The following is an 11,512-nucleotide window of genomic DNA, read 5'->3' as shown; positions in this document are numbered from 1 at the left end:
TTGAAACTAATATCACTGATTTTCTGATTTATTAAAGCAGACTTTGTATATTACTTAGTTGCCGGTTTTAGTGTGTCGTTCAGTATCTTGTTCTTTCACACCAAACTGTTTATGGAATTTGTTATTTACTTCATGTCTTGTAACAACTAAATAAACAGCAAGAATAATACTTCAAACAGTACTTCAAGCAGCCACTAGATGGACCCAAAGACTTACAGATGAATGCAAACTTCGTAATGATTAATGCTTAATAAAACCCTTAACAATTAAATAATGATTCCAGATCAGCTCCTGAAGATTTAAATGAAATGACCTCTCACAATGACAGTGAGTGTAACAGAGCATATATATATATAACTCTCTCTCTCTCTCTCTCTCTCTCTCTCTATATATATATATATATAAAGTTAGAGAGAGAGAGAGAGAGAGAGTAGCAATCCTGGGACCTGTAGTGTGCACAGTATGTATGTTCCAGTAGGACAGTTTGTCTGTCTCTCTGTGTAAATGTGTGTGTGTGTATATGTGGGGTTGTTGTTGTGTCGAGTTAGGAAAGGATATGGTTGTGTGTTTGGGGGTTTTGGCATTATGTAGCTCCCCCATTTCCGGGGTGGTACAGCCAGGGAGTGGTGATTGGGGGTTTGGGGGTCACCCAACTGGGGAGGGTATATTAGAGCATGGTGACATGCTGCTAGCAGAATTGGAGTGGGAGAATTATTGAAAACTGAGTGTTTTTGTGAGCAAATCAGGAAAGAGGGAAAGTCGATTTATTCTGCAATGTTAAACATGTTAGTTTTGATTTTGGAAACTCACGTTTTATTTGTGTTATTTTTGTAATAACTCTGCACCCCACAGTCATATATATATATATATATATATATATATATATATATATATAAATAATGTTAGTTTCAGATAAAGCATACTTGACACACACACACACACTGAAATATAATGAAATTATAACTTCTAGACCTCATAGCTACATATACACACACTATTACATCATTCATCTGTTAGTGACATGATTATTGATTATAAAAGCCCCCGAGAGTTACGGAGTCAGTTAGAGGATCTGCAGTGTTGTGCGATTAGTGTGAGTGAGCGAGCAGACCAGGAAGACAGTGATGAAGCAGAGCAGATGGGCCAGGGGACTTCCCGCAGCCCCCAGCCAGTGGGTATCACAGACTGGGACCCCATCAATGTCACACAGTCAGCCAGTGAGCTGTGCAGCTGAGTCACTGAAGTCACTGATTGTGTTCCTGGGAGGATGTGAGTTTACACCTACACAGCTCTCTACAGCACAGTACTTCCATAACCACTACTACTACTACAACAATTACTACTACTATTATACTAAAGGGAGGAGTGGAATGTTCCTAGTCTTTAGTAGCTGATGGTTGGAGGGGTGATCTATAAACTCTGCTGCAGTGGAACTCTTCACGACCAGAGCCTAACCCTGCCCAGCACCCCACTCTGGCACTAAGGTCCTCTCACAGCTGTGTCCATCAGTGTGGAGATCTTCAAAACATGGACTGTATTTACTCTCACGCTATTAATCCTCACTGTGAAGGCTCTCCATTTCCCCAGGTCCCTGTGTAACCCTGTCACCTTGCTCACAAAGAGATGAACATTTAGTCTTCATTTTCCACAGCAGTGTAGTGATGGCTATGAAGACCAGGGTGAGGATCACTATCAGAGCGATGGCCCATCCTGCAAGGCCACTCTCTGGAACAGGTTAAGAAAAAGAGACAGATTTTAGGATCTACGGGGACAGGTTGATTAAGGTCATTTAACAGCAGGGGACATAATGAATGGTGGTCCCACAGCCTCACCTCCCACAGTAACATTAACAGTGACAGACACGGTGCTGATGGTTCGGTTGGTCCCAGACTCCCTCACTGTGTAGTTTCCCTGGTCAGCTGCTGTGAGTGAGCGCAGGGTCAGAGAGCCGCTCTGCACTGACACGCTGTGCTCGTACCCGGGGCCAGGGCGGCTCGCTGCGCCCCTCTCCACAGCGCACACTGAGACAGAGGCTCCCTCTCCTGCAGCAGCAAACAGCACCTCCACTGGCTCTGCAGTGAACAGGGGGAGGGAGAGGGCGGCTCCAGACCACAGGGTGTGAGAGTCACTGTGAGCTGAGAGGGACAGAGACACAGGACAGTGTCAGGATCAGCAGGGGTTCTCACACACAGATAAACTCTGACACACACATGCATACAAACACACTACATATCACTCCTGGTCCAGGACTGAACCACTCATTGACTGTGCAAGAGCCCTGGGGCCAAATTAAATAAATACTTTTACCCTCCAGCTAAAATGATATAAAATACCCAACTACACCCCTCAATGTGACAGCAGTCATGTTTATAAGTTAAGAAAAAATAAGCGCCTAATAATAATAATAATAATAATAATAATAATAATAATAATAATAATAATAATAATAATAATAATGTATTATTGATGATAATAAATTCAGGACAGGTTTGTAGTTTTTGAGTAGTTAGAGTGGGTAAAAATTTTGTTATAATCCCAGTGCCTGTCACTGAAAGTCAGTGCAGACAGAGCAAACATTTTATTTGTTTTACTTTGGCCAGAAACTTGGAGTGATGAGAAGGGGACTACTGGGGTGGTCAATCAAATTTCAGGGGGACATGGCCACTTGCTACACATGCCCCTGGTCACAAGCATCTGATGAGAAAAAATAATAATAAAGAGAGAAATATAAATATAAAGAACAAAGAGAGCTGTACCAGTAACACTGAGGTCCACGGGTCCCAGAAACTGAATGTCTGTGCCTTTGCGCTCACAGTAACACTCATAGTGTTCCTGGTCAGAGAAGGAGGTGTGCTGGAGGCTCAGAGAGAAGTCCCCCTGTCTGATCCTCTCCAGGGGAATCTCGGTTCTGTTCTCAAACCCAGGCCCAGGGAACAACTGCCCATAAGTGAACTCATAGACTCCCTGGATATTTGTGTGCCACCTAATATAGAGCTGGTCCTCTGGAGTACCTCTGTAGGCTGATCCATTACAGGGCAAAGTGACAGAGGCCCCCACTGAGACCGACACAGAGACAGGAGTGGAGGGGACTGGGAGACACACTGGAGGGACAAAGAGAGAGAGAGGTTTAAAGAGCAGACAATGCAACTGGACAGCCCACTTCATATCCACACAACACAAAGACAGAAGTAATCTTAAATACACCTCCCTAACTCACCATTACACGTCATATCCATCCATCTTTGAAACCACTTATCATGGGGAAGCCATCATTAGACAACACACACACGGCAATTAAGAGTAACCAATCAACCCAAACCACATGTCTTTGGACGGTGGGAGGAAACTGGAGTGCCCAGAGAAGTTTGCATGTTCTTCCACGCGGACACGGGCAGCAGCAACGATAATCATCACGCCATGTCATGTATTATTGTAATTAAAGAAACCATCTTAAAATGTTTTTTTCTGTTTTAATGTGGGCCCCTACCTGCCAAGACAATTCCAGACATGAGATTCCATCTGACCATTATAGAGACAGATCTGCAGACAGAAAGATTATGGGGAGTTAATCAGAATAATGGTTAAGAATTGGGGGTACATGTGATGTACATGATGTTCTTTCACAAGCACACAATTTCAATACAGCACAAAATAAAACACATAGGGTCTACTCGCTATAATAATATGGTGATGATAATGCATGGTGTGCTCAAAGACTTCTGGGAGATCTTCGAGGTGGAGAGGAAAGAACTCATGTGTGAACTCTTCATCGGGGGCATAACATCGCAAAATTAAAGAGACGACCTGTCTTGAACCCCTGACATCTCCCTGACAGATGCCACGATGGACAGGAAAAGGGGCACCTCTAGGCCTGGCACAGGTGTGCTGAAGGGGTGCTTTGCCTTCTCCAGGACTGTTAGTGGAGCTGGGCTGGTCAGCAACTGCCCATATGAGTGGACAGGGGTCACAGTCCACGGATGCCATATTCCTGGAGGGACTGCTCTGTATGGACATTGTAGGACAGTTTTTTTGGTTGTCGTCTGCCGACCTGTGTACGTTATTCTTTTATTTTGTATTATTTGTTTGTAAACCTTTGCAGGGTGAAAGAGTATGGAGAGGAGGGCACAGCAATGTACCAGGGCTTAAACTGGTTGCCCGGGGAAGTGAGAGGGGTTTAGGAGACTCAGCTGCAGGTGCTGGCTGTGTGTGTAAAGTGTATAGGCCATATAAATTGTGTCTGTGTTGAACATTGAAGATGTACGGGGAGATCGTGAGGGTGGGGTGAGGCTCCCCTCCTCAATAATAATACCAGGGCTCGCGTAGTCCGTTATGGAGGAATGTAGCATGTACTACCGGTGCCATTAATAAACGCTCTGCACAACACGTCACCGTAGCTAATTCCTGTTTTTTACGGAAGTCGCCTTGGAGAAAGAAAAGGCATTTCAAATATAATAATTTGTTTTAAATCCTCAAGAAAAGTTACCAAACAGCATCCCTTCAGAGACCCATAAGCCACACGGATGATTAATAACGGTACTTGTGTAATAATAAGTCTCCTCTCCGTCGTCTTCACAGCACAACTGTCTCTCAGGAAATGGTGGACAAAGAGAAACATTCAGGCTGAACTGTTGCGACACGTTTATGTATATTTGCAGTCATTCCTACATTTTACAGATTGTTGTCAATTTTATAATTGTGTTTGTTTGTTTCTTTCATTGTGAGGTTCCTGCAATACGGATCTCTCAGATGATCGCTTTTCTGTACATCGCATTTAACTCGACCGACCCTAAATACAATAATACAAATAATATTTAAAAATATTAGTTTTATTATACTACTAGTACTACTACGGCTTCTGCTAATAATAATAATAATAATAATAATAATAATAATAATAATAATAATAATAATAATAATAATAATAATAATAATGAATTTAGTTGCTGACAACAGTAACGCATAATATGACAATTGGAATTGGACAAGTGTGGAATATTGTCCGCTTTATGTGACTCATGACCCCCTTAAACACACAGTGTGTAATAAGACAAGGTAAAACAAACAAAAAAGTATTGTCTCACCCAAACAGACAAGGCACATGCAGTGGGTGCTAAATCGAAACTGCGCTCCTGTATCTGGGCAGCAACACTGTCGCACCGCCTGACGGGATACCGTCACAAAGTGATCCACCCCGGCAGTAACAAGCATCCGGAGCTGAGGCCTGGGAATTGGGTTTACCCAGCACGCCACTGGAGACACCTGCTTTTACTGCTCTGCGATTACAAATCAATGAAAACATGGAAGTAGAGATTAAAATACCAATGTATTTATTTTTAAAAATCAGGACATAAAACGCTCAGAGGGATTGGAATTATTAAAATTATTAAAAGGGGCTTAAATAATTAGAAAAGTTAAAAGACTGGATATCCCAATAGATAAATGCCGTGAAGCGCCATGGGAATCCGGCTCACCATTGTGAGATCAGCCAGCCACCACCCAGACCACCCAGACCTACTGCATGTATAGGCACCATTAGTATATAGGACTATTAATGCCACAATTAAAATAAATACACAAGAGAAAATAAGACCTAAATAAATACATTAATGAATAAATAAATGTTCTAATAAATAAATAATGTTCTAATTAATAAATAAATACATTGATGTTTATCTTTTTATTCCTGTAGCGTACTTATTTATTTATTTATTTATTCCTGTATTTATGTCAACATTTAATTATTAATTTATTTCAACATTCATTTATTTATTCCCTTTTACTGCTTTGCTATTTACATTTCTTAGTGCGCATTTACATTTCGAAGTGTCTCCTGTATTTCTCTTTCTTTTTCAATGTGACAGAAACATTCCTCCTGTCAATCACAGCTACTGGGATACAGTGAGCTTATTGTCTAACCCAGTACACTGCAGAAGTCCCCGTCTGATCCTCTGCAGCGGGTTCTTGGTTCTGTTGGTTCTGTTCTCGAACCCCTTGGCTGGGGAACAACTGGCCATAGCTGAACTTTAAAGACTCGCTGGCTAGTTGTCTGCCATTTAATGTAGATCTTGTCCTCAGGAGTCCCACTGTAGGCTGATGCATTACAGGGCAGAGTGACAGAGTCCCCCACAGAGACAGGAGTGGAGGGGATTGGGAGACACACTGGAGAGAGAGAGAGAGAGAGAGAGGTTTAAAGAAAAGACAATGCAACTGGACAGCATACTTTATAACCATACAACACAGACAACAAATTGGGAATTGAACCTCTCTAATCCACCATAGGCCATGTAATGTATTATTCAAAATCAATAAACCATGTTAAAATACAATTTTTCATAACGCTGATCTACAATATATAACCTGTACTTTCTTTTAATGAACATCATCTTTGTAACTTGCATGCAGTTGTGGTTAAGTCACCTAAACATTGTGGCTCTACGATGCATTAATGTGGTTTCCTAATATGTAGGGTACTGCAGCCCCACGTAAAACTCATGGTTGCTGTGGTGGACTTGGCTAAGAAACCTTTGAAACCACAGCAGTGTGAAATAATTGAAAATGATTGAAATAAAGTATGAGATGTTGGGTTCTGTAAGGAATCTGCACAATCATTTCTAAAAATATGTTTTTGGTGTTAGTTACAGAATGTTCCAGGGTTCACCTTTTGATGCACCAAAAATATGTATGTATTGAGGTTATACTATCTGAAGCGTGCATGCTGAGCTAATGAATGGTGCAGGCTCCTGATTGGCTGGAGCCTGGATGGTGAGAAATTAAACTCCAGAGAAACAAGAGTACGAGTTGTGCAGGGTAGTGTAGGGTAGAGTCGAGTGAGTAAGAGAGTCTTTTTAAATTTACCCCACCTGGTATACAAGTTTCTCTACTAATCATACACTCTGCAAAATCATTCAATCTAAGCCTTTCTTTAGCAAAACTGCTGCTCGCTTAAATTAATCACACATGGAAGTTAAACACATATGTGCACTAAAAGTAAGAAAGTACTAAATCCTGAAACATGATTCAATAGGAAATAGAATTATAAAGTCTTAAAGTAAGAATGTTCAAACACTACGGTGTTACGTACCTCTCAGTTTGGGCTCTTCGCTTCCCCATGTCACCCCGCTCACTGTGAGATGACCGTTTAGTCTTCATGTTCCACACCTGTACCAGTGTGGCCATGGCTATGGGGACCAGGGTGAGGATCACTCTCAGTGCCATCGCCCCTCCTGGGAAAGGAAAGGAAAGGAAAGGAAAGGGGAAAAATAAGACAGGAAGAATTTAAGATCTACAGGTATAGTCTGATCAAGATATCTGAACAGCAGGGTAAGTGCTGAACTGTGACCTCCTAGCTCACCCCGTCAGACACAGAGAAGGTGCTGATGGTGCAGTCAGCGCTGGAGTCCCTCACTGTGTACTGGCCCTGGTCTCTGGGCTCAAATTAGGGCCATAAGACATACATTCAAAATAAAAAAATATTGTAAACAAATTGATGTTTGGATCAAAAATAAAAAAAATCGAAAGCAAAATGTATACAATTGTAAACAAAAATAATTTTATCAAAAGCAAAAATTAAATAAATGTAATAATGTTATAGCGAGAGCACTGTCTTTGCTTTCGCTTTTGCTTTTTTTACGAGATTTGGCAATGCTTCATCGTGGGGGCGGGGCTTATAGGGGGGCTCCATTGGTCCACTAGGTTTGAGTGACGGGTCTTCCTAATCCATTCAGTGAGCAGTTGATCTGATCTGACAGTCACCACTATGCAACACATTTTTGACTTCACCACTGATTGGACCCATACACCCATATGGGGGGGTGAACTACGTGCACTTCGGAATTTAGCTATAACCAAACCATGATTTAAATGAAAGTTATAAACAATAACTTTCTACATATTACATATGTGTTTATTGTATACAGCCTTTTTTCACATCTTAATCAATGGTGCTAGTAATTTTGTAGGTGAGTGTGCATATGTGTATACATATGTATGTGTGTGTGTGTATATATGTATGTGTGTGTTTCTGACCTAAACATAAACTAGGATATCACATGCTCTTAATGAATACAATGCCCCTGAATTTGCTGGTGGCACTGTGCCAGCCTCTTCTCCAATAAAGACTGTATAATAATAATAATAATAATAATAATAATATTCTGAAACTTTCTTCGTCCGTGAGCAGTACGTAGTTTTAACACAGATGTATTGCTCTGACCCGGCTGTTAGGCACTTACAACTGTGGTTATAAACACTACAAGACTTATAAATACTACTCAGGAGCATTAAAGGAGGAGGGGTCACTCTAGGAGCGAGCACACAATTTAGGGTACACAGACAACACAGACAGTGAGCATACACATAGTAAAATAACTCAAATATAATATTCCCTATTCCTACCCACATAACTGGCATCCCCACACAACAACAACAACAACAACAACAACAACACCATAACTTGTAAAATAAGGAAAGGTGCACCCCGGGGGGTGATGGGAAGACAATATGCACATTAGGAACAAGTCAATGCGCAACCGCGCTGAACAGTGTCCAGTGAAGGACAGCACTCGGGGGTTAGGACGTTACAATACATTACATTAGCAGGAATACACCCTCATGGGAAATATGTACTTATGAACTCAATTCATATACTGCAGTCTGCTTTAAGTGTGTGTAAAGCAGATACACAGGGGGAGACAGACGGCGAGAAAGAGAACAAAACTTCATAACAAGCACGCCTGTGCGCAGCAGAGGGCGCTCCAGCCTCAATCGCAATGCGTTCGTGTGATTGTCAAGGGAATCCGGATTCTGGAACACTGAGAACACACACCTGTGTGACGTGTAGGGCGGGCCGGGTGAACACGGGATGAAATGTAAAGCTAAAGTGTAGTGTGGTAAAAGTATGGTAAAGTGCATTGTGGTGTAGTGCGGTAAAACGCAGTATCCTGCCTCGCTGCTAAATCACCTGTCCCGGAGTTTTATTAGGCTGTACGTGTTCTCTTGCAGGATGGTGAGGAGGATTGTTTTGTATTATTATTATTATTATTATTATTATTATTATTATTATTATTATTATTATTATTATTATTATTATAATGCAGTCTACTATGCAGTCCGCCATCCTACCCGAATGGTTTACTCTTACAGTTTGTATTAATCACAATATTGTGTTGTTGTAAACTGTGGTAACGTTGAACTTGGTGCTTTACCAAATAATGATTGATTGATTGATTAATCGATTAATTGGTTGATAGTGATTCGTTATTAAGAACTTATTAAGAGTAAGAACTGCACAGTTTTCATGCAGAATCACTACAGTTTATAATAAAATAATGACGATGATAATAATAATAATAATAATAATAATAATAATAATAATAATAATAATTCTATGCAGTCATTAGATGTAATGTTTGAATGGCATTATGTTCTGAAGGTGAATCTTGCTTGCATGGGGACTGCCCCATTTGAGTGTCTCCTGGGTCTCTGTGACGCAGCTGGTACAGATGTCCAATACAGGGACACATCTGTGGACAGAAACGCTGCGTGTGCAGGCTTTTCATTTCCTGACCTTGACGACTACATGACAGCTGTCAGCGCTGCCTTTCTCCCACAGCAAGACATTGCTGCCCTGTTGCGCGTCGCTGCGCTTTCTGGAGCGCTAAGAGTCCGGGTCCGAGAGAGGTTCTGTTTCAACGACCCGGTCACCCTCCCATGGAAATAATAAGACATGATGGACAAGTCACTCACAGTCGACCAAGTCTCCACGACCGCCAAACCACGTCTTTTTATGTCGTCGTCTTTCGCCCTATTTCGTCTTTTCGTGTCTTCGGCTTGATCTTCGTTCTTTTCTCTCTTTACCCCTCCGCCATGTTTTTTATTTGGCAGTTTTTACTTTGTGTCTTTGCGCCTCTCTCACTTCCTTTCGTCCTGTCACTCATTATTGCTGCTTTGCATGCACGCAGGCCGCTCTGCTATCTCTGATCTCTTCTCTGCGCTGCTGAGCACTAAAGATACACCAACATCAAACCACTGCCGCTGATGACGCCACAGAGAGCGAGGGGCGGGGTGAGGATGTCCCTTTGAAAGCAAAATAACTGACATAATTATTGTATTTCATTGCATTTGTCTCTTGAGTCCCGGTAGTGATGTTTAATATGATGTGGATTTGGGAAAGGTTTGGCAACGCTGCTCTGGTGCGCGACACGTCTATCAGCCAGTCCCCTATAAACACGCCGTGTACAGAGAGCGACACAAATGGACACTGTCTCTGCCTTTACTGTGTGTTTTCTTTTCTTACTACTTAGGCTGATTCCCTGATTTTTCCTTGCGAACTCTCACCCTTTCTCCCTCTTTCATAGCTGGCAATAATTGTGCATCATTGTTTTGTTTGTTTTCAGCTGAGCAGTTGACTGTAGCCCTGCTCCTCTAGGTGTATTTCTGTATGCCAATAGTGCTAGAAAAAAATCTTGATTATCTGCATTCGCTTTCCTTAGCAGGTTCTTGATTGTTTCTACAGTTTTCTCTGCTTGTCCATTAGACTGAGGGTAAAAGGGGCTTGAGGTGATCAGCTTAAACCACCACTGATCAGCAAAATCTTTAATATTTTTACTTACATAGGGTGGCCTATTGTCAGAGAGTACAGTATCCGGTATTCCATGTCTTGTGAATGCAGACTTCATTAAGATAACCATGTTGTTTCCCTCAGTAGGCCCATTTCAGAGAATCCAGAATAAGAATCCACCACCCTCTTTGCAGAGCATCGTAACCCACATTTGTTTTCCTGGGATATGCTTCAACTCATACTGGTATTTCTGTAGTCTCAGTAGGAATCTCTGAATCTCTGTTCCTGCCATAAACATACTGATGGAATCTTTCACAGCCAAAAACTACAGGCAACATCCCTTTTTTCAATTTAAGCATTCCTTTGCTCTGTGTTAGTGAGTACTCTGGGTGCATTGTCTTGTAGCAAGGCTAATCCTAAATCCTTTTGAGATGCATCCAGTGTTAATTGGCTTGCAGTTGTCAAAATACTTAAACTGGAGGTTTAGTCAAACATGCTTTCATTACACCCTTTTCATGTTCATTTGTCCAGTGCCATTCAGCATTTGCAAATCATAAATGTATGTTGTTACAGCACCAATCCCTATATATATATATAATGTTATATGTTGTGGCTTTCAAAGAGATGTGTTCAAACCTTATTAACTTTTATTGTATCACAGTAGGCCTACTACCCAAGCATTGTGTACCAAACCATCAGACATTATACAGCCTAGTTTGAAATCATTCTAGATCCTGTTTGCCCTTATATGTTGATATGTAGCTGTCTATGTCATATCCTGACAGTGCAACCACGTATTCTACAGTTTTATGTATTATTATCTTCAAAAGGACAATAGACACTTCACAGCAGCACGGGCTGCCAGGCGCTTCCAATAAATCATGCTTGCTGGAATAATTTTGATCTTTTTAATATGTGAGTATCAAAAGAATCAATGAAATTATAGTATTTTTA

At 41.3% G+C, this 11,512-nt stretch overlaps 1 protein-coding gene and 1 long non-coding RNA gene across 2 annotated transcripts; both read right to left on the bottom strand.

Annotated features, from left to right (window-relative positions):
- On the bottom strand, positions 1–5,260 carry LOC136771720 (uncharacterized). Its single transcript, XM_066724193.1, has 5 exons — positions 5,082–5,260; positions 3,488–3,540; positions 2,757–3,101; positions 1,833–2,135; positions 1–1,725 (listed from the first exon to the last, which is right to left on the bottom strand). The coding sequence occupies exons 2-5, from the start codon at positions 3,525–3,527 to the stop codon at positions 1,553–1,555; spliced, it is 861 nt and encodes a 286-aa protein (XP_066580290.1). The 5' UTR covers positions 3,528–3,540; positions 5,082–5,260; the 3' UTR covers positions 1–1,552.
- A 50-nt stretch (positions 5,261–5,310) lies between these two features.
- Positions 5,311–9,975, bottom strand: LOC136771719 (uncharacterized). The gene is made up of 3 exons (XR_010822363.1): positions 9,745–9,975; positions 7,082–7,223; positions 5,311–6,159 (listed from the first exon to the last, which is right to left on the bottom strand). It is a non-coding gene; the product is annotated as an uncharacterized LOC136771719 (long non-coding RNA).
- Between the last annotated feature and the right edge of the window lie 1,537 nt (positions 9,976–11,512).

The sequence above is a fragment of the Amia ocellicauda genome, chromosome 15 (assembly GCF_036373705.1).
Source record: "Amia ocellicauda isolate fAmiCal2 chromosome 15, fAmiCal2.hap1, whole genome shotgun sequence".
NCBI classification, from domain to species: domain Eukaryota; kingdom Metazoa; phylum Chordata; class Actinopteri; order Amiiformes; family Amiidae; genus Amia; species Amia ocellicauda.
The sequence above is the reverse complement of the archived record's forward strand: the minus strand, read 5'-3'. Positions and strand labels throughout refer to the sequence as shown.

Bases quoted from the DNA above. Each gene is read 5' to 3' on its own strand.
- LOC136771720 (XM_066724193.1), bottom strand. From the start codon at position 3,527: ATGGTCAGATGGAATCTCATGTCTGGAATTGTCTTGGCAG. The intron at 2,136-2,756 runs GTACAGCTCTCT...TGTCCCTCTCAG, and splicing joins CGTGGACCTCAGTGTTACTG to CTCACAGTGACTCTCACACC. The intron at 1,726-1,832 runs GTGAGGCTGTGG...AACCTGTTCCAG, and splicing joins TGTTAATGTTACTGTGGGAG to AGAGTGGCCTTGCAGGATGG.